Here is a 23,123-nt window from a genome sequence, read left to right on the forward strand (position 1 = left end):
TCTGTGACAGAAGGAACCTAGGACATGGTTGGGACATCTCTGGAAGCCATTATGGCCCCAGCTGCTCCACTTTACACTGTGGCTGGAGCAGAGACCAGATGGGCCAGGTTCAGGGGAGTGCAAAGGACATCTTTGTGCCTCCACCCATTTATCTTGAGCTGCACTAAGTATTTGTCAGCCACAGCTGGGGCTCAGTCCCAGTATTTGCAGGTACTTTGAAAATGCTAACTGTTATAAATATTGGCTATTTCAGTATTAGTCCCCTTCTTTTGGCTATTAAGAAACGAGACCAGTGCTTTATTTCATGCTTCAGTAAGGGCTTGGAGGCTGACAATGGTACACATGATAGAATTTTTTGACCCTGCTTGTTATTCTTCTTGAGTTTTCAAATGCCATGCGTGAGCACATATGTATTTCCCCCCCACTCTTTTGCCTCCTCTCTTTCTTTGCATTAAACCATCCACACCTTTTTTCCTTATGTGGTGTGTGTAATTAGATGTTTCAGCTTTTATTGCTTGTGCACCAGGTCTGAATCTAAAAGCAAGTTGTTTGGGGTGGTGGAGTGGGTGTTCATAATCTGTAAAAACAATGTTACATGCTTTTTTAAAGAGGCCATTTTTAGTTAAAAAATGTTTTAATAACCTATGCTAGACTTTTGGGTTTTTTTTTAAAGCATGGAGTAATATTGCAATATTATACTTGATGGCATTGTATGCCATTAAACATCTATTAGGATTTTCACTATAAAGTTTAATTTTCAGAGATTTATAGCTTATCTAAAAATATGTTGCATGCTGAAATTTGGTATTTTGAAGGGGAAAGATTTCCAAGCTCTCAGTGTATACTATAAATATTAGAGAAGAAATATCATTAAAGCACAGGACTATAAATCGATGGTACGCCCACATCTTGAATACTGCGTACAGATGTGGTCTCCATCTCAAAAAAGATATACGGCGTTAGAAAAGGTTCAGAGAAGGGCAACTAAAATGATTAGGGGTTTGGAACGGGTCCCATATGAGGAGAGATTAAAGAGGCTAGGACTTTTCAGCTTGGAAGAGAGGAGACTAAGGGGGGATATGATAGAGGTATATAAAATCATGAGTGGTGTGGAGAAAGTGAATAAGGAAAAGTTATTTGCTTGTTCCCATAATATAAGAACTAGGGGCCACCACATTAAATTAATGGGCAGCAGCATTTAAAACAAATAAAAGGAAGTTCTTCACACAGCGCACAGTCAGCCTGTGGAACTCCTTGCCTGAGGAGGTTGTGAAGGCTAGGACTATAACAGGGTTTAAAAGAGAACTGGATAAATTCATGGAGGTTAAGTCCATTAATGGCTATTAGCCAGGATGGGTAAGGAATGGTGTCCCTAGCCTGTTTGTCAGAGGGTGGAGATGGATGGCACGAGAGAGATCACTTGATCATTACCCGTTAGGTTCACTCACTTTGGGGCACCTGGCATTGGCCACTGTCAGTAGACAGGATACTGGGCTGGATGGACCTTTGGTCTGACCCAGTACGGCCATTCTTATGTTCTTATGTCTGGGACTTGTGAAGCTATATGCAGTTCCTTCCAAAGACATGATAAATGATCTTGGGCATATCTCCATGCCCTTCCCTTTGCCTAAAGCATTGTTCAAGTGATAGTCCCACAGGAGAGGTGTGTGAATGAAACCTGGCTCACATGGTCACCATAAATGTGAACTAGCAGGTTCCCTTCATTTTGAAGCTTTGTCCATACTGCCATTAGGTTTGCCTTGACTTCCAGATTCACAGGCACTTGAAAAATCCAACTGAACCTCCAGAAAAGTAAAATTCTCTAGTTCCATTGCTTTGATCATGTCTTTTTCACTCCCTGTCCCCCCTCCTTCTCTTTCCATGTCCTGGGAGTCTTTCCTTAAATAGAGAGGTATTCTAGTGCTCGAGTTCGTCTTTCTCGGTCTTTTGAGGTGGCTTGAACTCAACCCAGGTAAAACTGAGATTATGGTGATAGGCAACTCGATGAAATGTTAGTGGTTATTTCAGGGTATTTCCGGTGACGTACCCTCAGCTCTGGAATTTGCCTCCTCTTTGGTTAAAAAGAGCCTGAGTTTGAGCTCAGGGCCCAATACAAGATTATTCTCTTTGGCCAGGTTTTCATAAAAGGATAACTGACAAGGATTTGAGTGGGTTGAGGGGAAAGTGCTAACCCTGAGCAGATGGGTAGGAAGGTCAACTAGCCTAATAAAGGGGAACTAAAATACTTCCTTTCACCTAGACATGGGAACAGGTGATTTTTTATACTTATTATGTGTTTCCTCTGCCCCTCTTCTCAGCCTACATGCATCAACATATGTACAAACACCACTCGGGAATTCTTAATGGGCAGGGTGGATACACTGTCCAACTGGCAAAAAGAACCTCTACAATATGCAAACATATACAACAGCATCCAGACTGTTTGGATGACTGCATATGCTTCAGTCCACATATAGGAGAAGGGATTAACTCCTTTATGTGTTGCAAATCCCATTGATCTTGATTTGGGATATCAGCAGAGGTTCTGCCAGTTAATGTGCAATGCAGAGAAGCTGGGTGATTCCTTGAACCTTGCCTTCACTGGATCTCCGAGTTTGCAGATTAAGCATAGTTGAGCCAACCAGCCAGTAGGACTAAAGCCAATGGGATTACATGAGTATGAGAGTAGAATTTGGAAATGTGAGTTTTACATTGACATCTTTGGTCAGTTAGCAGTTAAAATCTTTTGTTAAACATTTTTAAAGTGCCCTTTTTATTAGTCTTCACAATATTGAACTTTTGACTGAGCACTCACTCACTGTCATTCATTCCCTGCTGTTCCTCTACTCTAGTTCTTTAATGAAGATCATTGTCAGATCTGATAAGATACAACAGACATTACTTTTATAGTCTATCACAAGAGAACTGAAATGGCACCATAGAAGATCTATATATCTAGTTTCTCTGCTCTCCCAGGAAGATGAATTGCCATGGTAACACGGTAATGGAATAATAGGTCAAGTTTTATAATTTTTCCTCAGGCTTACTTTATTACATTTTTGCTTAGAAAAAAGACACCAGTATAAAATGCAGACTTCAGCATTTCACAGTTTAAACAAAACAAGAGATGATCTTCTGAGCAATCCAGTACTCATGAATGAAGGAATCCGACCAAGTAACATCAGTCAGTAGCCATGTTTGAACTGATACAAGGATTGTCTTTGGGTGCAGGTGCACATCAGTACATTAGTATAAAAATTGGGACTGCTTTTAAGATGCAGATGTGATGAAATATGCTCAATCTTTTCTCAAAAACAAAGCATTATAAAAACAAGGGCTGGAAGTTTCATTGTGTTGATGGAATTAACTGTTCCAAGTAAATTCAATCATAGCAAACTGTACTAAAATATAACATTTCACATTAAGATGTTTGATACTTCAAATATGCCATTTGTCTTTGATAACTCAGATTATTTTGAGTATTTTAACAATCACACAGCTGTAACTTTCTCTGTATATTCAAGAAGCTCCTAAATCTTAGGCAGAATAAAATAAGAGGTTTCTGAATGCATTGGACCCCAGGTAACACTGGTATGTTTAACTCTTCTATTTAAATAGAAAATTCTTTGTAACCTCCCTCTCTTTGTAAATATCATATTCATTCCACATGACCATGTCTTTAACATATAACATGTTTCTGATTGGATTTCATATTAATATGAATTTTAATTATGTTACTGCTGATACTGGTAGTGATGCCTGTAGTAAAGGTTGTGTGACGGGGTTGGGACTCACCACCACAGCGCCTCCTGCTGTTGACTCTGGAAATTAGCTCAGTTCATGCGGAGTGCCCTCTGCCGGACGTGTCCCGTCCGTCTCTCACCCTAGATTGGTGTCTCAACCTGCGTTTCTCCCAGATCGCGGCATCCTCTTCAGGACGCTGCCCTCTGGCAGTGCCCACTACTCTGGTCTCACCCCCTTCCAAGGGTTTGGTGTTATCAGCAGTCTTTCTCTTAACCCCAGCCACAGTGGCCAACCACACTCAAAAGTCTAACCCCTTTTGGCAAGGGTCGGTGCAGTCCATGATGGCCACTCCTAACGGCCAGGTGGAAGTGCAAGGGGGGTACCCAGGCCCGCCCTCTACTCTGGGTCCTGACCCAGGGACCCTTTGGCGGCAGCCTTCCTGCCTGCCCTCCTTCTCTCCCTTTGTCCATCTCTCTCCCTGGGCCATTTCCCCCTCAGCCCCTTTGCACCAAGTAGGCCCTTTTTGTCAGGGACTATAGGAAACAAATCAAGTATGAAGTGAATTATTTCAATAGTTCTAAAGAAGTATAAAGGTTGTATATAAGCCTTCCAGTATTGCAGAATTTTTATAATGGCTAAAGTTAATAGCATATTTGTCAAGGTTCCTCCCCCACTCTGAACTCTAGGGTACAGATGTGGGGACCTGCATGAAAAACTTCCTAAGCTTATCTTTACCAGCTTAGGTCAAAACTTCCCCAAGGTACAAAATATTACACCCGTTATCCTTGGAATGGCCGCTACCACCACCAAACTAATACTGGTTACTGGGGAAGAGCTGTTTGGACGCGTCTTTCCCCCCAAAATACTTCCCAAAACCTTGCACCCCACTTCCTGGACAAGGTTTGGTAAAAAGCCTCACCAATTTGCCTAGGTGACTACAGACCCAGACCCTTGGATCTTAAGAACAATGAACAATCCTCCCAACACTTGCACCCCCCCCTCTCCTGGGAAATGTTGGATAAAAAGCCTCACCAATTTGCATAGGTGACCACAGACCCAAACCCTTGGATCTGAGAACAATGAAAAAGCATTCAGTTTTTTACAAGAAGACTTTTAATAAAAAAAAGAAGTAAATAGAAATAAAGAAATCCCCCCTGTAAAATCAGGATGGTAGATATCTTACAGGGTAATTAGATTCCAAAACATAGAGAACCCCTCTAGGCAAAACCTTAAGTTACAAAAAAGATACACAGACAGAAATAGTTATTCTATTCAGCACAATTCTTTTCTCAGCCATTTAAAGAAATCATAATCTAACACATACCTAGCTAGATTACTTACTAAAAGTTCTAAGACTCCATTCCTGGTCTATCCCTGGCAGAAACCAGCATACCGACAGACACAGACCCTTTGTTTCTCTCCCTCCTCCCAGCTTTTGAAAGTATCTTGTCTCCTCATTGGTCATTTTGGTCAGGTGCCAGCGAGGTTACCTTTAGCTTCTTAACCCTTTACAGGTGAGAGGAGCTTTCCCCTGGCCAGGAGGGATTTCAAAGGGGTTTACCCTTCCCTTTATATTTATGACACGCCCCCCAAATCTCAGCTAGGGTGAAACACTGGCTGGGATTTCTTCCTGGAGCTCTAGGAAAACAGAGTTAATAAGACACATGCATCTCTAAATATACTACCAAGTACATAAAGACTAACAATATTTTCCACATCTCAAGGACGATTTTAACCAGTTGATTCTGGGAAACTTTCACGGGAGAGTGCATCAGCCACTTTGTTAGAAGCTCCTGAGATGTGTTGGATGTCGAAATCAAAATCTTGGAGAGCTAAACTCCACCGAAGAAGTTTTTTGTTAGTTTCTTTGACGGTGTGAAGCTACTTCAGTGCAACATGGTCGGTTTGCAGGTGGAAACGCCGTCCCCAAACATATGGGCGTAGCTTTTCCAGAGCGTAGACAATGGCGTAACATTCTTTTTCAGTGACTGACCAGTTGCTTTCCCTCTCAGACAGTTTTTTGCTGAGAAACACTACAGGGTGGAATTCTTGATCAGGTCCTTTCTGCATTAAAACTGCTCCCACACCACGCTCAGATGCATCTGTGGTTACTAGGAACGGTTTGTCAAAGTCTGGGGCCCTTAGTACAGGGTCAGACATGAGTGTCGCTTTAAGCTTGTTAAAGGCCTTCTGACACTTTCCGGTCCACTGAACAGCATTTGGCTGTTTCTTTTTGGTTAGGTCTGTCAGTGGGGCAGCGATTTGGCTGTAGTGTGGTACAAATCGTCTGTAATAACCAGCCAAGCCTAAGAAGGATTGAACCTGTTTCTTTGACTTTGGGACAGGCCACTTTTGGATAGCATCCACTTTGGCCTGTAGGGGGCTGATAGTTCCTTGACCCACCTGGTGTCCAAGGTAAGTCACTCTGTTTAGGCCTATTTGACACTTCTTAGCCTTAACAGTTAGTCCTGCCTCCCTTATGCGCTCAAGGACTTTTTGTAGATGTTCCAGGTGGTCTGCCCAGGAATCCGAAAATATGGCCACATCGTCAAGGTAGGCGACTGCATATTCTCCTAATCCCGCTAGGAGACCATCTACAAGTCTTTGGAAAGTGGCGGGTGCATTTCGCAGCCCGAAAGGGAGTACATTAAATTCATACAGCCCGAGATGTGTGATGCAGGCTGACCTTTCCTTGGCAGATTCATCTAGCGGTACCTGCCAGTACCCCTTGGTTAAGTCCAAGGTAGAGATGAACTGGGCCCGTCCCAGTTTCTCTAATAGTTCATCTGTGCGTGGCATTGGATAGTTGTCTGGGTGAGTTACAGCATTTAGCTTACGGTAGTCTACGCAAAAACGTATTTCCCCATCTGGTTTGGGAACTAGAACCACTGGAGATGCCCATGCACTTTCAGAGGGGCGGATTACACCCATCTGTAACATATCCTGGATCTCCCGTTCTATAGCAGTTTTAGCTTGAGGAGACACCCGGTAAGGTTGGACCCTAATTGGGTGAGCATTACCTGTGTCAATGGAGTGGTATGCCCGTTCAGTCAGTCCTGGGGTGGCTGAGAACGTTGGCGCGTAGCTAGTGCACAGCTCCTGGATCTGCTGTCGCTGCATACGCCCAAGGGTCATGGAGAGGTTCACCTCTTCCACACCACCAGCACATTTCCCTTCGTAGTAAACACCTTCAGGCCACTCAGCGTCGTCTCCTCCCTGGGCTGTAAACTGACAAACCTTTAATTCTCTGGAATAAAAGGGCTTTAGAGAATTAATATGGTACACCTTAGGCTTCCAGTTGGAGATGGGGAATGCTATGAGATAATTAACAGCTCCCAGGCGCTCCTGGACCATGAATGGCCCTTCCCACGATGCTTCCATTTTATGGGCCTGGAGCGCCTTTAAGACCATGACCTGGTCTCCTACTTTGAAGGAATGCTCTCTGGCATGTTTATCATACCAGGCTTTTTGCTCTTTTTGAGCATCCTGTAAGTTTTCTCTAGCAAGGGCTAAAGAGGTTCGGAGGGTGTTTTGTAGGTTGGTTACAAAGTCCAGAATGTTAGTTCCTGGAGACGGTGTAAATCCCTCCCATTGCTGCTTCACCAACTGCAATGGCCCCTTAACCTCACGGCCATATACAAGTTCAAATGGGGAAAACCCTAAACTGGGATGTGGTACAGCTCTGTAGGCAAAGAGCAACTGCTGCAACACTAGGTCCCAATCATTGGAGTGCTCATTTACAAATTTACGTATCATGGCCCCCAAAGTTCCATTAAACTTCTCCACCATGCCATTTGTTTGATGGTGGTAAGGAGTGGCAACCAAGTGATTTACCCCATGAGCTTCCCAAAGGTTTTTCATAGTTCCTGCCAGGAAATTAGTCCCTGCATCTGTGAGGATGTCGGAGGGCCAACCTACCCTGGCAAAAATGTCTGCTAGTGCCTGGCACACACTTTTAGCCCTGGTGTTGCTTAGAGCTACTGCTTCTGGCCATCGGGTGGCAAAATCCATGAAGGTCAGTATGTATTGCTTTCCTCTGGGTGTCTTTTTCGGAAAAGGACCCAGAATATCCACAGCTACTCGCTGAAATGGAACTTCAATGATGGGGAGGGGTTGTAGAGGGGCTTTGACCTGGTCTTGGGGTTTTCCCACTCTTTGGCACACCTCACAAGACTGGACATAGGTAGAAACATCCTTGCCCATTCCCTCCCAGTGGAATGACCCCCCCAAACGGTCTTTGGTCCTGTTCACCCCAGCATGGCCACTAGGGTGATCATGGGCTAAGCTCAAGAGCTTGGCCCGGTATTTAGTTGGAACTACCAACTGTCTCTGAGGATGCCAGTCTTCCTGGTGTCCACCAGAAAGAGTTTCCTTGTATAAAAGTCCTCTTTCTATAACAAACCTGGATCGATTAGAAGAGCTGAGAGGCGGTGGGTTGCTCCGTGCCGCCGTCCAAGCTCTCTGGAGGCTTTCATCTGCTTCCTGTTCGGTCTGGAACTGTTCCCTTGATGCTGGAGACATCAGTTCCTCATGGGATTGTGGACCTAGGCTTGGTCCCTCTGGAAGCGATATAGGGGATGGAGCTGTTTCTGTTGACTGTGAACCGCTCTCCGCTGGTGCACTATGTTGGGATTCAGGCTCCGGCTGAGCCTCTTGTGTAGGGTTATTGGCTGCTGCCAGTTCAGGTTCAGTGGGGCCCTCTGGTGTTGAGGTTGCAAGTACTGGATTCAGTGCTGGCAATGGGTCTGGTGTTGGTTGTTCGGCTGGTTCCGGTTCTAGGACTGGTTCCATCTGGGTCTCTGGGACTGGATCCACTACTGCTGTTGCAGACATTGGCCTGGGGTCCGGGTCCATCACCTCTGACTGGGTCCTGATAGAAGTTTCCGGAACAGAGCTAGGCCTCACGGCTTGTTTAGCCTGGCTGCGGGTGACCATTCCCACCCTCTTGGCCTGCTTCACATGATTGGCCAAGTCTTCCCCCAACAGCATGGGGATGGGATAATCATCATAGACTGCAAAAGTCCACATTCCTGACCAGTCCTTGTACTGGACAGGCAACTTGGCTGTAGGCAAATTGAAAGAGTTGGACTTGAAGGGTTGAATCGTCACTTGGATCTCTGGGTTGATTAAATTGGGGTCCACTAAGGAAGCATGGATAGCTGACACTTGTGCTCCGGTGTCCCTCCACGCGGTGACCTTCTTCCCGCCCACACTCACAGTTTCCCTCCGCTCCAAGGGTATCTGGGAGGTATCTGGGCCTGTGGACCTCTGGTGTGATTCCGGTGCAATGAACTGTAATCTGTTGGGGTTCTTGGGGCAGTTGGCCTTTACATGCCCCAGCTCGTTACATTTAAAACATCGTCCAGCTGACGGGGCACTGGGGCGAGGAGGGTTGCTGGAGAACGGGGTGGTGGGACGATAAGGGGTCTGGAGGGTTCTTTGGGAGGTAGGTGGGGCTTTGGGCGGCCCCCGGTAATAGGGTGTGGTCTGGGGTGGTCCCTTCTGGTCTCCGCTCCAACTGCGACCAGTTTTCTTCTTCTCTGCCACCTCCACCCATCTGGCTCCAATCTCTCCTGCCTCAATTACAGTTTTGGGTTTCCCATCTAGGATGTATCTTTCTATTTCCTCAGGAACACCCTCTAAGAATTGTTCCATTTGCATTAGGAAGGGCAAATTTACTGGAGATTCAACACTTGCTCCTGATATCCAGGCATCCCAATGTTTCACAGTGTGGTAGGCATGTCGGGTAAATGACATGTCTGGTTTCCACCTTAGGGCTCTGAACCTCCAACGAGACTGCTCGGGTGTTATCCCCATTCTGACTCTCGCCTTGGATTTAAACAGTTCATACTTGTTCATGTGTTCTTTAGGCATTTCAGCTGCCACCTCAGCTAAGGGTCCACTGAGCTGCGGCCTCAGCTCTACCATGTATTGGTCAGTAGAGATGTTGTACCCAAGGCAGGCCCTTTCGAAGTTTTCTAAGAAGGCCTCAGTATCATCACCTGCCTTGTAGGTGGGGAACTTTCTGGGATGGGAAGTGGTACCTGGAGAAGGATTGCTAGGGTTTGTTGGTATATTCTGCTGGGCCTTTATCCTCTCCACCTCCTCCACATGCTTCCTCACTTTTTCCTTCTCCTCCTCCACATGCTTCCTCTCTTTTTCCTTCTCCTCCTCCACATGCTTCCTCTCTTTTTCCTTCTCCTCCTCCACATGCTTCCTTGCCTCCATTTCCCTCTTGTGGGCAGCCTCCTGTACCTCCTTCTCCAGCCGCATGAGTTCTATCTGTCTTTCATGTTCCCTTTGTTTTTCCTCAGCCTGAAATTTGGCTAATTCCAGCTGTAGTCGAGCTGAGGATTTGGTCATTCTAACCTCTCTGTTTTTAACTAACTTTACACCCGAGGTTTAGAAATAAACAAACAAAACTTGGCTGTAAAATTTTGCTGTGCTGCAATAGAATACCTATTCTCTGATTGTGTTTGTCAGCCTACAGAAAAAGACAATTCCCTTGTCTCTGCTCTGGGCCCAAATTAAAGCAAAAAACCTCCAACTGCTTGGAAACCTGCTTACCCAGCCCAAAGAAAAAGCAAATGGGTAGAACACACACCCCCTATTTACTTTTAGGAAGAAAAGAAAAAAAAACCTCTGGGTTGGAAGACTGTGAATTTCCCTGCAGGAGTTAAGTACCCTGCCTCCAGGCAAAGAAAACCTGCAATTCACAAGATAATCCCCTTTTGTCTCTGCTTGGCCACAAAGCAGAGAGAAACCAAGCTGCTTTCAGTTTCAAAGCTGCTTTCTGCACTTCCTAAAAATTCCTTTTTAAAATCTGTATTTCTAGTTCAAAAAATCTCAACTGGATCTCAAAGTAATTTCAGGTTAATCCCACCACTATGCCACCATGTCAAGGTTCCTCCCCCACTCTGAACTCTAGGGTACAGATGTGGGGACCTGCATGAAAAACCTCCTAAGCTTATCTTTACCAGCTTAGGTCAAAACTTCCCCAAGGTACAAAATATTACACCCGTTATCCTTGGAATGGCCGCTACCACCACCAAACTAATACTGGTTACTGGGGAAGAGCTGTTTGGACGCGTCTTTCCCCCCAAAATACTTCCCAAAACCTTGCACCCCACTTCCTGGACAAGGTTTGGTAAAAAGCCTCACCAATTTGCCTAGGTGACTACAGACCCAGACCCTTGGATCTTAAGAACAATGAACAATCCTCCCAACACTTGCACCCCCCCTCTCCTGGGAAATGTTGGATAAAAAGCCTCACCAATTTGCATAGGTGACCACAGACCCAAACCCTTGGATCTGAGAACAATGAAAAAGCATTCAGTTTTTTACAAGAAGACTTTTAATAAAAAATAGAAGTAAATAGAAATAAAGAAATCCCCCCTGTAAAATCAGGATGGTAGATATCTTACAGGGTAATTAGATTCCAAAACATAGAGAACCCCTCTAGGCAAAACCTTAAGTTACAAAAAAGATACACAGACAGAAATAGTTATTCTATTCAGCACAATTCTTTTCTCAGCCATTTAAAGAAATCATAATCTAACACATACCTAGCTAGATTACTTACTAAAAGTTCTAAGACTCCATTCCTGGTCTATCCCTGGCAGAAACCAGCATACCGACAGACACAGACCCTTTGTTTCTCTCCCTCCTCCCAGCTTTTGAAAGTATCTTGTCTCCTCATTGGTCATTTTGGTCAGGTGCCAGCGAGGTTACCTTTAGCTTCTTAACCCTTTACAGGTGAGAGGAGCTTTCCCCTGGCCAGGAGGGATTTCAAAGGGGTTTACCCTTCCCTTTATATTTATGACAATATTAAAAACATTTGCAGTATAAATACTGTATGTGCAAATACTGTAAATTTCTGATTTGGAAATGAGCAATGACATTCTTCTAACTAGTGTTAAATGAATTATCTGTTAGAAGACTAAATTATCTTGGTTGCAGAATAAATAGGTAGAAGGATGCTGTAACATAATGTGCATAACAGTACCAGTTATCACATAATATAATCAGAAAGAGTCATTGGTAGGGCAGTTTTGTGCATCTGAATTAGAATCCAGAGTACATTCCACCATAGTAAAGGAGGAAGATTGGAGAAGAGAGACAACCAAATTGCAGTGTAAATATTCCTCCAAATCTTATTCCATGCCTCTTCTGATCAAGGAGGTACCAATGTCAATTTCCAAAGCCAACTGTGGTTTCGTTATGCGGCATATACACTTAAAAGTAAATTGCCTACACATAATGAGGCTACAGGAAGAGGAGACCTCTTTGCTTTCAAGAATTTAAACTGAGGAAATTATGGGAGTCTACTTTATTTACTAGTATTCACTACTACTATTTGCTATTTATTAGTAATAGCAGCAAATATATATTTTATGGTAGTCTCCAGTTTGGACTCGGACTTGATTGTGTTGGGTTCTTGTACTTTGTAAAGGTCTCATAAGCCAGCTAGTTTTCTCAACATGTGCCTGTTAAATAAAAAGTATGAAGGTATAATTGTATTCCTCAGCCAAGCAAGAAAGCCAATGGATCCATCATTATTAGAGGAAGGAATATCACCTTATTTCCTTCATGTTTAAGCAGTTTCCTTATATTTTTTTCATAGAAAAAGTTTTAATTTCCCATAGTTTTATTGGCTTAATACCCTTTCTTTACTGTTAGAGTAAAAGCCTGCCCTATAGCAAGTCTACAGTATTACTGTCCAGAATAGATATGGAATCCAGACACTTTTTGACAGTGACTGTGTATCTGTCTGTTAACCTGAGATTTGTATAGGGGGAAATATATTAGTCTCATAAGCAGGAGAAAATATTATTTTACTTCAGGTGATTCACACTAAAACCTGTCTGCAGATCATACAGTGAAAAATTCTAGTGATAAGTCACCAAGACAGTAAGCTCTATATCCAAGATTTTGATAACTTCATAGCCAGTATTTTAGAGCCTTTCTGTTCATTGGTTTAGGCTTTCTCAGCTATGTCAAAACTGAAATATGTGTAAAAGAAAAAAGGGAGAGAAACAAGTGGACTAAAGTTTGTAGATAATTAATTTTATGTAAAGATGGGCCTCAGCTGCAGATCTGGATTGAAGCTTTGCCAGATTTAAGGTAGAGGATGCTGTTTTGGATCTGGACTTTTTTGTTTAGTCATTTATAGATGTAGGAACCAGTTGCAAAAGTTCATGAAGATCAGAAGTGGCCCAGTGTTTGGGAGTTGTCAGATCTGAGTCTTTGACATGGACCTATCTCTAATTTTTCATTGATGTGTGTTAGGGGGCTTATTCCTTCACCCACTTACTTCCTTGGTCCTTCTCGCATGAACAGAGAGCAACAATACCCGAAGTTCAAAGGTGCAAACAATTTAATGTTTATTGGGGTGAACTTCCAGCAAGGATGATTCCAGTTTCCTTCCTTAGTGTCCTCCTTCCCAGCTCTGACACCCAGGTCTTACACATGTGTCTCTGTTCCCATTCCTGCCCTTAGCCAAACATGATTCCAGTTTCCTTACCCCCATTCTCTGTTCCCATTCCCACCCACCCCCCACTCACTTCCTGATTGACTGCAGACTATATAGTAAAACTTGAGTGCTGCTTAGCTTTACCTTAACCAATCATTTTCCTGAAATATAACGAACCGATCCTAACATATTGTAACATGATTATTTTCAGAGTAACAGCCGTGTTAGTCTGTATTTGCAAAAAGAAAAGGAGTACTTGTGGCACCTTAGAGACTAACCAATTTATTTGAGCATAAGCTTTCGTGAGCTACAGCTCACTTCAATCCGATGAAGTGAGCTGTAGCTCACGAAAGCTTATGCTCAAATAAATTGGTTAGTCTCTAAGGTGCCACAAGTACTCCTTTTCTTTTAACATGATTATGTAACCAATTATATCCCATCACCTTAATTAGTTTACACCCAGCAAAATTAATTATACAGCAGACGGAAACAATCACAGAACCAGACAGAGATTATACAGACAAACAATAACAAAGTGGGAACTATAATGACAAAACAATGCAGAAGGGAGGATTTCACATCACAACTATTGATAAGTGAGTTCTTGCCAGACAGGATGCTATCAAACGAAGTTTCCTTTTACATTTTGTAGGCACTTCCCTTTCTCTGGAGGTGATAGGCATTATCAGGACAGGATTGTATTCCTAACAGCCCAATAGCACCTTCTTTCAATGTGACTAGTTTGGAATGTGAGGCTGTCACCAGTCGTTTCCCAGCTTATGGCTGCCTCTGCTGCTTAGCCAAAGGCCTTAGCCTAAGGACAGGGCCTCAGACTGTCCCAGTAAGAGAAGGACCTTACACCGGCAGACAGTGATTTTTGATTCTTTCTTTTATACCTCTATAACTAGCCAAGTGATAAGAATACACCTAAATTCTTAGAGTACAGGCCTTTACCGACAGGCCTGAATATCTGTATCCTAACAACGTGTTCAGAAAGCAATATTTCTAAAATGAGTTTTCAACGTATGGTAAAGATGGGTGACCATAAATAAAACTGAATTTTCTAGTTTTCAGATGCTTACATGTGGCCCTCTTAATAGTATTCTCATTTCTGTTGAATCTTACAACTCTTTAGGAACCATGAAAAGTTTCATTGGGCTAATGTGGGAATGGTACAGCATTGTGTTTGATTGTGTGACAAATGAATACAAATATCAGTAGAGCTATAAAACAGAGCTCCATGAAACTCCATAGTTTTTGTTTGTGGCAGTTCATGCAAACCTTGTATTAAATTCAGTTCTCATGAGTTCCCAAACCCATGAGTTCATCTCTGAACTTTGAGAACAAACCCCAAACTCCAGGAATTGCAATTTTACACATTGTTCAGACCTCACTGGAGGTACTCCTGATCAGGGCCAGCTCTAGGATTTTTGCCGCCCCAAGCAAAAAAAATTTTGGCCGCCCCCGCCTTTTTTTTTGTGCCCTCCTGCCCCTGGCTCCACCACAACTTCACCCCTTCCCCAAATCCCCGTCCCTGCCTCCTTCCGCGGGCGTGCCGCATTCCCCTCCCCATTGCTTCCTGCGACTCCCCCCCCGCAACCCCCACCCTAGCTCCCCTCTGCTCTGCCTGCTCCCCTGAACATGCTGCTGCTCCGCTTCTCCCCCCTCCCTCTCAGGCGAGGGAGAGACAGCGCGTTCAGGGGAGCAGGCGGAGCAGAGGGGAGCAAGGGTGGGGGGGAGTGCAGGAAGTAATCGGGGGGGGTTACAGGAACCGCTCCCCGTCCCAGATCACCTCCACTCCACCACCACCGCCTCCTCCCCCGAGCACGCCGGTTTCTCCCTCCCTCCTAGGCTTATCAGCTGTTTGGCGCGTGGCAAGCCTGGAAGGGAGGGGGGAGAAGCGGAGCGGCGGCAGCACGCTCAGGGGAGCAGGCGGGGGTGGAGCGGAGGCGAGCTGGGGCGATGGGGGCACATTTCTAGGGGCGGCATGGCCAGCGCCGGAATGCCGCCCCTAGAAATGTGGCGCCCCAAGCACCTGCTTGTTTTGCCGGTGCCTAGAGCCAGCCCGGCTCCTGATTTATGCTGGTGTACTTCTCAGTGGCATACTTTTCCTGTTGCGATGTACACCATGGGAGCTAGTAAGGACTGTGCTCTATGGACACTGCTAGCCTATGATCGATAAATTCTAGTGCATGAAGCCCGCTGGTATGTCTAGAACAATGAAGTATCATGGGAAATTGTATGTCTACATCAAAGGTCTGATTCTCCTCTCATACTGGTGTAAATCAGGAGTAACTCTACTGAAGTTGTGGGGTTACTCTAGTGTAAATCTAGGTAAATAAGAGGTGTATCAGGCTCTAGCTTTCTATGCTTGTTTTCCGTGCAAGGTCATTAAAATTAAACCTAGACTGTAGTGACTGTAATTTGACCTGAATTCCCTCCTAGTGTTCTGCCTAAGAAATTGTTTGTGTATGGTAATCAGATCTGTTACATTTTAAAAAAAAATGATCTTCTTATAATTGATTTATGAAGTGGGTGGAATTTAATTTCTTCTTTATTTGTAGGATGATTGATGTACATGCAGAAAAGAACACTCATTTAAATATATTTTCTCTAATGAGGTGGTACTACTTGTACCATAAGAATTATTTTAGAAAATATTCCAATTAATACATTTGTCGTTTTTGTCAGTTTCTTTTACTAGGGAACAGCTGAAGCAGTCCTTTCCATGTTCTAGCAAAAATAAATTTTTGTACTATTAAAATTTTGCGATGATATAATTCCCTTACAGCATTTGTTTAAAAAACAAACCAGAATTAACTTAAGACCTCTGCAGTTAATGGTACAGTAGGTGTAGTAAAAGTTCATACTAGACGTTGCTTGATGGAATTTCAGTGAAATGTTCTATTTGTGCAAGATTTAAGGATACCTTTGGGGTCTTTAAAAATCCAAATAAGTGTTATTTTGAAACAGAATGATTATATTATTTCCTGTAATATATTTTAATTATTATTGTTAACATTTTTATTAAACTAGAACCTTAAAACCTTAACCAAAATTGGGCACTCTATATTAACATAATAAGTGACGGTCCCTGTCCCAAAGAGCTTGCAATGTAAATGGACAAGATAGACAAAGGCTGTGTGTGAATGGAAGTATTATTATCCCCATTTTACAGGTGGGAGACTGAGACACAGAGATTAATTGACTGGGAAAGCTAGGAATAGTACCAAGATCTCCTAAGTCCCAGTCTAGTGCCTTAACCACAGGACAATCCTTCATCTCTTTAAAAAAAGAGAATGAAAAGCTGCCCAGTGACTTGAATGGAATTTCAAAGGTGTGAAGATGAAAATTTTTCAAAGTTCACTTCTGATTTTCAGAAAGATACAAATCACTTGACAAGGTAACATTTATATAAAAGATTATTTTTGTTGTTTTAGGACACGGCAGGTCAGGAGAGATATAGGACAATTACCACAGCCTATTACCGGGGTGCAATGGGCTTCATTTTAATGTATGACATCACGAATGAAGAATCCTTCAATGCTGTGCAAGACTGGTAAGTAAAACTTGGAACTAAGCACTAGAACTAAGGTGAGAGACAGAGTATTTGATTACCACTTTATTCCTGCTGCTTGCTGTTATGATGTGAACCATTTCAGGAAACAATTCTCCAAGCCCGGTCAACTCAAATACTAATTTACATCTTGTCAATATGGATTTGATTTTGAGGTTTCTCGAGTCACATTGCAGAAACTGGCCCATGAATGATTTGGGGGTCGGAGAGGAGGAGGCTTGTATTTATTACTTAAGTGAAGCATTGCCTTCTGTTTTTCAGACTTGTCATTTCCTTTGCCCAAAAGATAGCTTTTAGTTTTCTGTTTTGAGAAAACACAATGAATGCTGTAGGACTTGTTGCGTAAAATTAAGGCTATGATTTAGTCATGGGTATTTTTAGTAAAAGTCATGGACAGGTCATGGGCAATGAACAAAAATTCACGGCCCGTGACCTGTCCATGACTTGTACTATAAATACTCCTGACTAAATCATAGCCTTAATTTTGTGGAGCTTGTCTTCTGATTTATTTTTCTATCAATGTTCTGTTAATACCGCCAAGGCCAGCTGCCAGGGGCTGCCCACCCACTGCTGCTCCAGCCACACCCGCGACTGCCGCTGGGAGGCTACCGATCTGTGGCTGCTCCCACCGCCCTGGGACTGCTGCTTGGGTGGTCCCCAGACCCAGCCGCACTGGCCACTGCTTGGACAGTCCCTGCGGTTAGCCGCCCAAGCAGTGGCCGGTGCGGCTGGCCCCAGGGGCTGCGGAAAGTCACAGAATCCATGACTTGCGCGACTTCGGTGACAGATATGGAGTCCTACATATAATTTATCACAATCACTACGTTTTCTGGGGGGTTGATTCATATTTTAACACTTGCACTTTTGCTTTCCATAGTCTATTTATAGAACTACGTGAAATAGTGTATTAGCATGTAGGCTAGCTGGTAAGGGCAGCACTTGGACGTTCTACAATGTGAATGCTCTGAAGAAAACGGTGACACCAGTTGTGAAGCTTGTCTTCTGATTTATTTTTCTATCAATGTTCTGTTAACCTCATTTACTCAACACTGCTATCCTAGTGTTATGTCTGAAGAAGGAACAGGACAAGCAAAATTTTCTATTAGTTATGGTACCATCAATGTTAGGCAATTTCTGTGGCATTTCAATGGGGTGTAATTCAATGTAGAATTGGGCTTATGATTATCAAACATTTTGTAGTCTGAACCAAGAATCTATCCTGTTCCCCATCAATAATCATATCTACAACATGTCAGGATATCTCTGGCTCTTTCTTGAACATTCATACCTTTTGTTATTGGATTGTAATGGGAAATTTGTGTAAATCACCTCTAGGGGCATTATGGGGAAAGAATCTCTTTCAGCTCCCTCATGAAAATTGTACCTCTGGTTATCCACTTTAAATCCTCTGAGTTCTAAAAAACTAAAGCAAATTACAATCAGCATCATGGTCATTTCATCTTCTGACAGGTTTCAGAGTAACAGCCGTGTTAGTCTGTATTCGCAAAAAGAAAAGGAGTACTTGTGGCACCTTAGAGACTAACCAATTTATTTGAGCATAAGCTTTCGTGAGCTACAGCTCACTTTATGCTGTAGTTTCTTTTGGTAACTCTCAGTGGGATCAGAGGGTAATGGCTTGTAGAAAGTGGTGTTGAAAATAACAGAACACCACTAGCCGTCACCTTCAGCCCCCAACTAAAACCCCTCCAACGCATTATTAAGGATCTACAACCTATCCTGAAGGATGACCCAACACTTTCACAAACCTTGGGAGACAGGCCAGTCCTTGCCTACAGACAGCCCCCCAACCTGAAGCAAATACTCACCAGCAACCACATACCTCACAACAGAACCACTAACCCAGGAACCTATCCTTGCAACAAAGCCCGTTGCCAACTGTGCCCACATATCTATTCAGGGGACACCATCACAGGGCCTAATAACATCAGCCACACTATCAGAGGCTCGTTCACCTGCACATCCACCAATGTGATATATGCCATCATGTGCCAGCAATGCCCCTCTGCCATGTACATTGGTCAAACTGGACAGTCTCTACGTAAAAGAATAAATGGACACAAATCAGATGTCAAGAATTATAACATTCATAAACCAGTCGGAGAACACTTCAATCTCTCTGGTCACGAGATTACAGACATGAAAGTTGTGATATTACAACAAAAAAACTTCAAATCCAGACTCCAGCGAGAAATTGTTGAATTGGAATTCATTTGCAAATTGGATACAATTAACTTAGGCTTGAATAGAGACTGAGAGTGGCTAAGTCATTATGCAAGGTAACCTACCTCCCCGCCCTCCTCCTCAGACGTTCTTGTTAAACCCTGGATTTGTGCTGGAAATGGCCCACCTTGATTATCATACACATTGTAAGGAGAGTGATCACTTTAGATAAGCTATTAGCTGCAGGAGAGTGGGGTGGGAGGAGGTATTTTTTCATGCTTTGTGTGTATATAAAAAGATCTTCTACACTTTCCACACTATGCCTGCGATGAAGTGAGCTGTAGCTCACGAAAGCTTATGCTCAAATAAATTGGTCAGTCTCTAAGGTGCCACAAGTACTCCTTTTCTTTTTGCGAATACAGACTATCAGGGCTGTTACTCTGAAACTTGTGAAGGTGTGAGGATACTTAACTTGTCAACTGTCTAAATGGGCCATCTTGATTATCACTACAAAAGTTTTTTTCTCCTGCTGATAATAGCTCATCTTAACTAATTAGCCTCTCACAGTTCGTATGGTAACTTCCAACTTATCTGTGTGTGTGTATATATATATACACACACACACACACACACACAGATAAGTTGGAACATGCATAGAATGGAACATTATAATAATGGAACATTATATATATATATATATATATATATATTGTTCCATTCTATGCATCCGATGAAGTGGGCTGTAGCCCATGAAAGCTTATGCTCTAATATATTAATTTGTTAGTCTCTAAGGTGCCACAAGTACTCCTGTTCTTTTTGTGGATACAGACTAACACGGCTGCTACTCTGAAACTATTTATTTTACAGAAGGCAAGGTCAAAGAAGAGCCTCTAGCACTTGCAGTGGTAGGCAGTGAGTGATTTGTGATGGCCCTGAGTTTCTGGGAGAGTTTGTTTCACAGAGAAAGCTCTGTCTGTCACACAAGCAAACTTTACCTTTATGTCAGAAAGTTCCATAGTGCCTGAGTAGTGGAGTTGTCAGTCACAGTCTTTGTCCCAGAGCTTTAGTTTATCTTTTAGAGGTGCTCGGCGCAGGCCAGTGAGCACGTTGAAGGTAAGAACTGAGCTCTTTAACTTGATCTGAGTGGTTTGAGCATTGGCCTGCTAAACCCAGGGTTGTGAGTTCAATCCTTGAAGGGGCCATTTAGGTATCGGGGCAAAAACTGGGGATTGGTCCTGCTTTGATCAGGGGGTTGGACTAGATGACCTCCTGAGGTTCCTTCCAACCCTGATATTCTATGATTCTATGATTAGATATTCTACAGGAAGCCAGCATAGAGTGAAGGACAGGTGTGATGTGCTCATGGTAGCTGTGTTGTTGAGGGGACATTGTTGTGACAATTGAGCCTGCAAAGTGTACTTCTGTTGTAAGCTCAAATGTAAAAAGTATGTGAAAATTTATCAGATATTACAATAACCATGAAAAATAGGTCATGTTGGTTACAAGATTGAATGTTGTAACAAGCGCAAAAGAACCAGACAAAAGAAGCTGGATTAGTCTAAACCAAAAAGGTCATGTTGATATAATCCAAAGACTGTTGAAATTATGACTGGTAAAAACAGAAGATGTGGAATTGGAAGTTAATAGAGCAAAACTGGTCTGATGCATATTAGGCCTAATTGGTAGACAAAATAATGAGCGAGATAAACTGTTATGCCCACTTTTCCCCATTTGGGGTTCCTTAAAAAGAGACTTTGAAAAAGGACATCATCAATTCTGTTCAGATTAATTCAGATCAACTCTCTCTCTCATATCTCCTATCCCACCTTGCATCCCAAAGCATCCCCCAAACTGCCAGCACTGCAACTCACCTCGACACATTTAAAGGACTTTTTACCTGAGGGGAAGGCCATCTGGCCTTAATCTTGTTTAAAGAACTTTGTTTTTACCTGAAATGCTGAAGTCATCATATTATTATGACATCCAATCCTCAGCCCATGAATGGGGTTATCTAACTGCCAGCACTGAAAAGGCACATAAGATCCTCACTGTCTTCCCTTCCCTTATTGTGTTATATCCCTTCCACCCTCAATTTTCTTTCCTTCTGTCCTCTCTCACTTCCCTAGCTTTCAATCAAATACTGAAGTCAACTATGCTGTAGTCATCCAAGCCTGCCTTGTCTACACACTACCACTTAAGTCGATATAAGTTACATTGCTCAGTGGTATGGAAAAAACCACCCCCTTGAGCAACGTAAGTTACATTGACTTAAAGCGGTGTCTACACCATGCTATGATGGCGGGAGACGCTCTCCCGCCAACATAGCTTCTGCCGCTCATTGAGATAGAGTAATTATGTCGACAGGAGAGCGCTCTCCCATCAATGTCATGTGTCTTCGCCAGATGCACAATGTCACTGCCACTAAGAAGAAAAGATCCAATCAGATGACATCCCTGACCAGATCGTAAACCAGGATCCAAGTAGTAGGTGTCATGGTCGACTTGCCAGCCAAAAGCAACCACTTATAACTAATCAGCAGTCCAGTGTTCTAAAAAACATCAACAAAATCCATATTTCAACCATCTGTTCCATCCTGTCTCTCCTCCACTTTGTGTTTGTCTGTCCGTCCATTAAGAACAGGATAAGTAAATGCCCTCTGTACAGCACAGTAAAATCAACCCTTTCCTTTTCATCAAAGAAAGGTTGTTCTGGAAAATTAGATTGACATTTTGCCTCCCAAAGCTGAAGGGCTTTAATGGTTATGACTACGTTTGTTTTGCATAATCACTCAACCACAGTTTCAATATAAATGCCTGTTTTGATTTCTTGTTCTTTCTTTTATTTAATCAATAAACTTTTCATTTGAATGAATGTTTTTGGGTGTTTCCCCAGTAACCGTAAAACCAAGGCCTCTGTTTAAAAGAACCTGGAACCTAGCTCTCACTATTTATAAACGTTCATTGTCCAACATTAAACACCTTTAACTCTTTGGGACTTTGAGATCAACATCCATACAACAGAAACTCCACGGTGTTTTGTACTTAAGTGTTCTTAAAGGCTGAGGGCTTCGTACCCATGTATATTGCACGGCTGTCGTTCAGATGGGAGGTGAGAAAGGAATGTATAACTGAGGCAAGGCCATTGCCCACCAAGATAGAATGGAGTCTCCTAGCCAATCAGAAATGGTAGAAAATATTCAGACATGGATGCTGGTAGACAAGAGCTTAGTATCAGCAAGGAGTCTAGGAGCACTTTTAAATTGTGGACTGAATTGACCAATTGTGGGTATGTACCTTCAGCCAAAGGAGACTCACTGTGGCTGCAAACTCCTTAGAGTGCCTTCCTCTGCTCACCAGCATAACTTCTCTTTTTCTCAGATTCAGCTTCAACCAGCTGTTCTTCATCCATGAGCTGATCTCAGCCAAGCACTGAGCCATCTTGGTGGTAGTGGTATAATTGTATTTGGTGAAGGATAAGTAGTGCTATGGGTTATCTGTAATCTGTGAATCACTTTGCCCTACATGACATGCTGTAAATGCTGTTCCACAGACTCTTAAGGGATCTACTATTTTTAATTGTCTGTAAAGTGCTATGCACCAGTATGATGCTGTACAGGTGACAGAATGTAAACATTAATCACTAAGCATGCTCAAATCTTATTTTACCTTTATGCCATATCCCTCTTGGCTTCTCCTTGCTCTGCCTCCTTCCATTTCCATACTGCCTTGCACATCAAGGGGAGGAAGCATGGCCTTATGGTTAAGACACAAGACTGAAAGTCAAGGGATTTAGGTCATATTCCTAGGTCTGCAACAACTTCCTGTTGACCTTGACCCAGTCACTTTGTAGTTTATGTGCAGCTAGGCTAAGGTCCAACTCCCCTTTTGAAGATGTAATTTTGCAGACATAAAACTTATGTCTGTTTTTGTGCCTGCAGAGAAATTGTAGATAGAAATGTGATTATTCCAGTTTTTAACAAACAGTCTTGTACCTGCAGAAGGGTGCTGCCCAGCTGATTATATGCGCTGTATTTTTCTGTGCTTTGGTTTTACCATGTGTTACATGGAAATACAGGATTTGCCTATCTCTTGGGGTGATATGAAGCTTAAATCACTAATATGTGTAAAGTGCTTTGAGATCCCCAGATAG

At 43.0% G+C, this 23,123-nt stretch overlaps 1 protein-coding gene across 2 annotated transcripts in view; it reads left to right on the forward strand.

The window, feature by feature from the left end:
- The window catches only part of RAB3C (RAB3C, member RAS oncogene family), a 210,997-nt gene that overhangs the window by 79,138 nt on the left and 108,736 nt on the right, over window positions 1-23,123 (forward strand). For both annotated transcript variants that reach the window (XM_048851550.2, XM_048851549.2), the window contains exon 3: window positions 16,657-16,775. In XM_048851550.2, coding sequence (XP_048707507.1) covers window positions 16,657-16,775 — 119 coding nt within the window. The remainder of the gene's footprint in view (window positions 1-16,656; window positions 16,776-23,123) is intronic.

Source organism: Caretta caretta, chromosome 5 (genome assembly GCF_965140235.1).
Source record: "Caretta caretta isolate rCarCar2 chromosome 5, rCarCar1.hap1, whole genome shotgun sequence".
Taxonomy (NCBI): Eukaryota; Metazoa; Chordata; order Testudines; family Cheloniidae; genus Caretta; species Caretta caretta.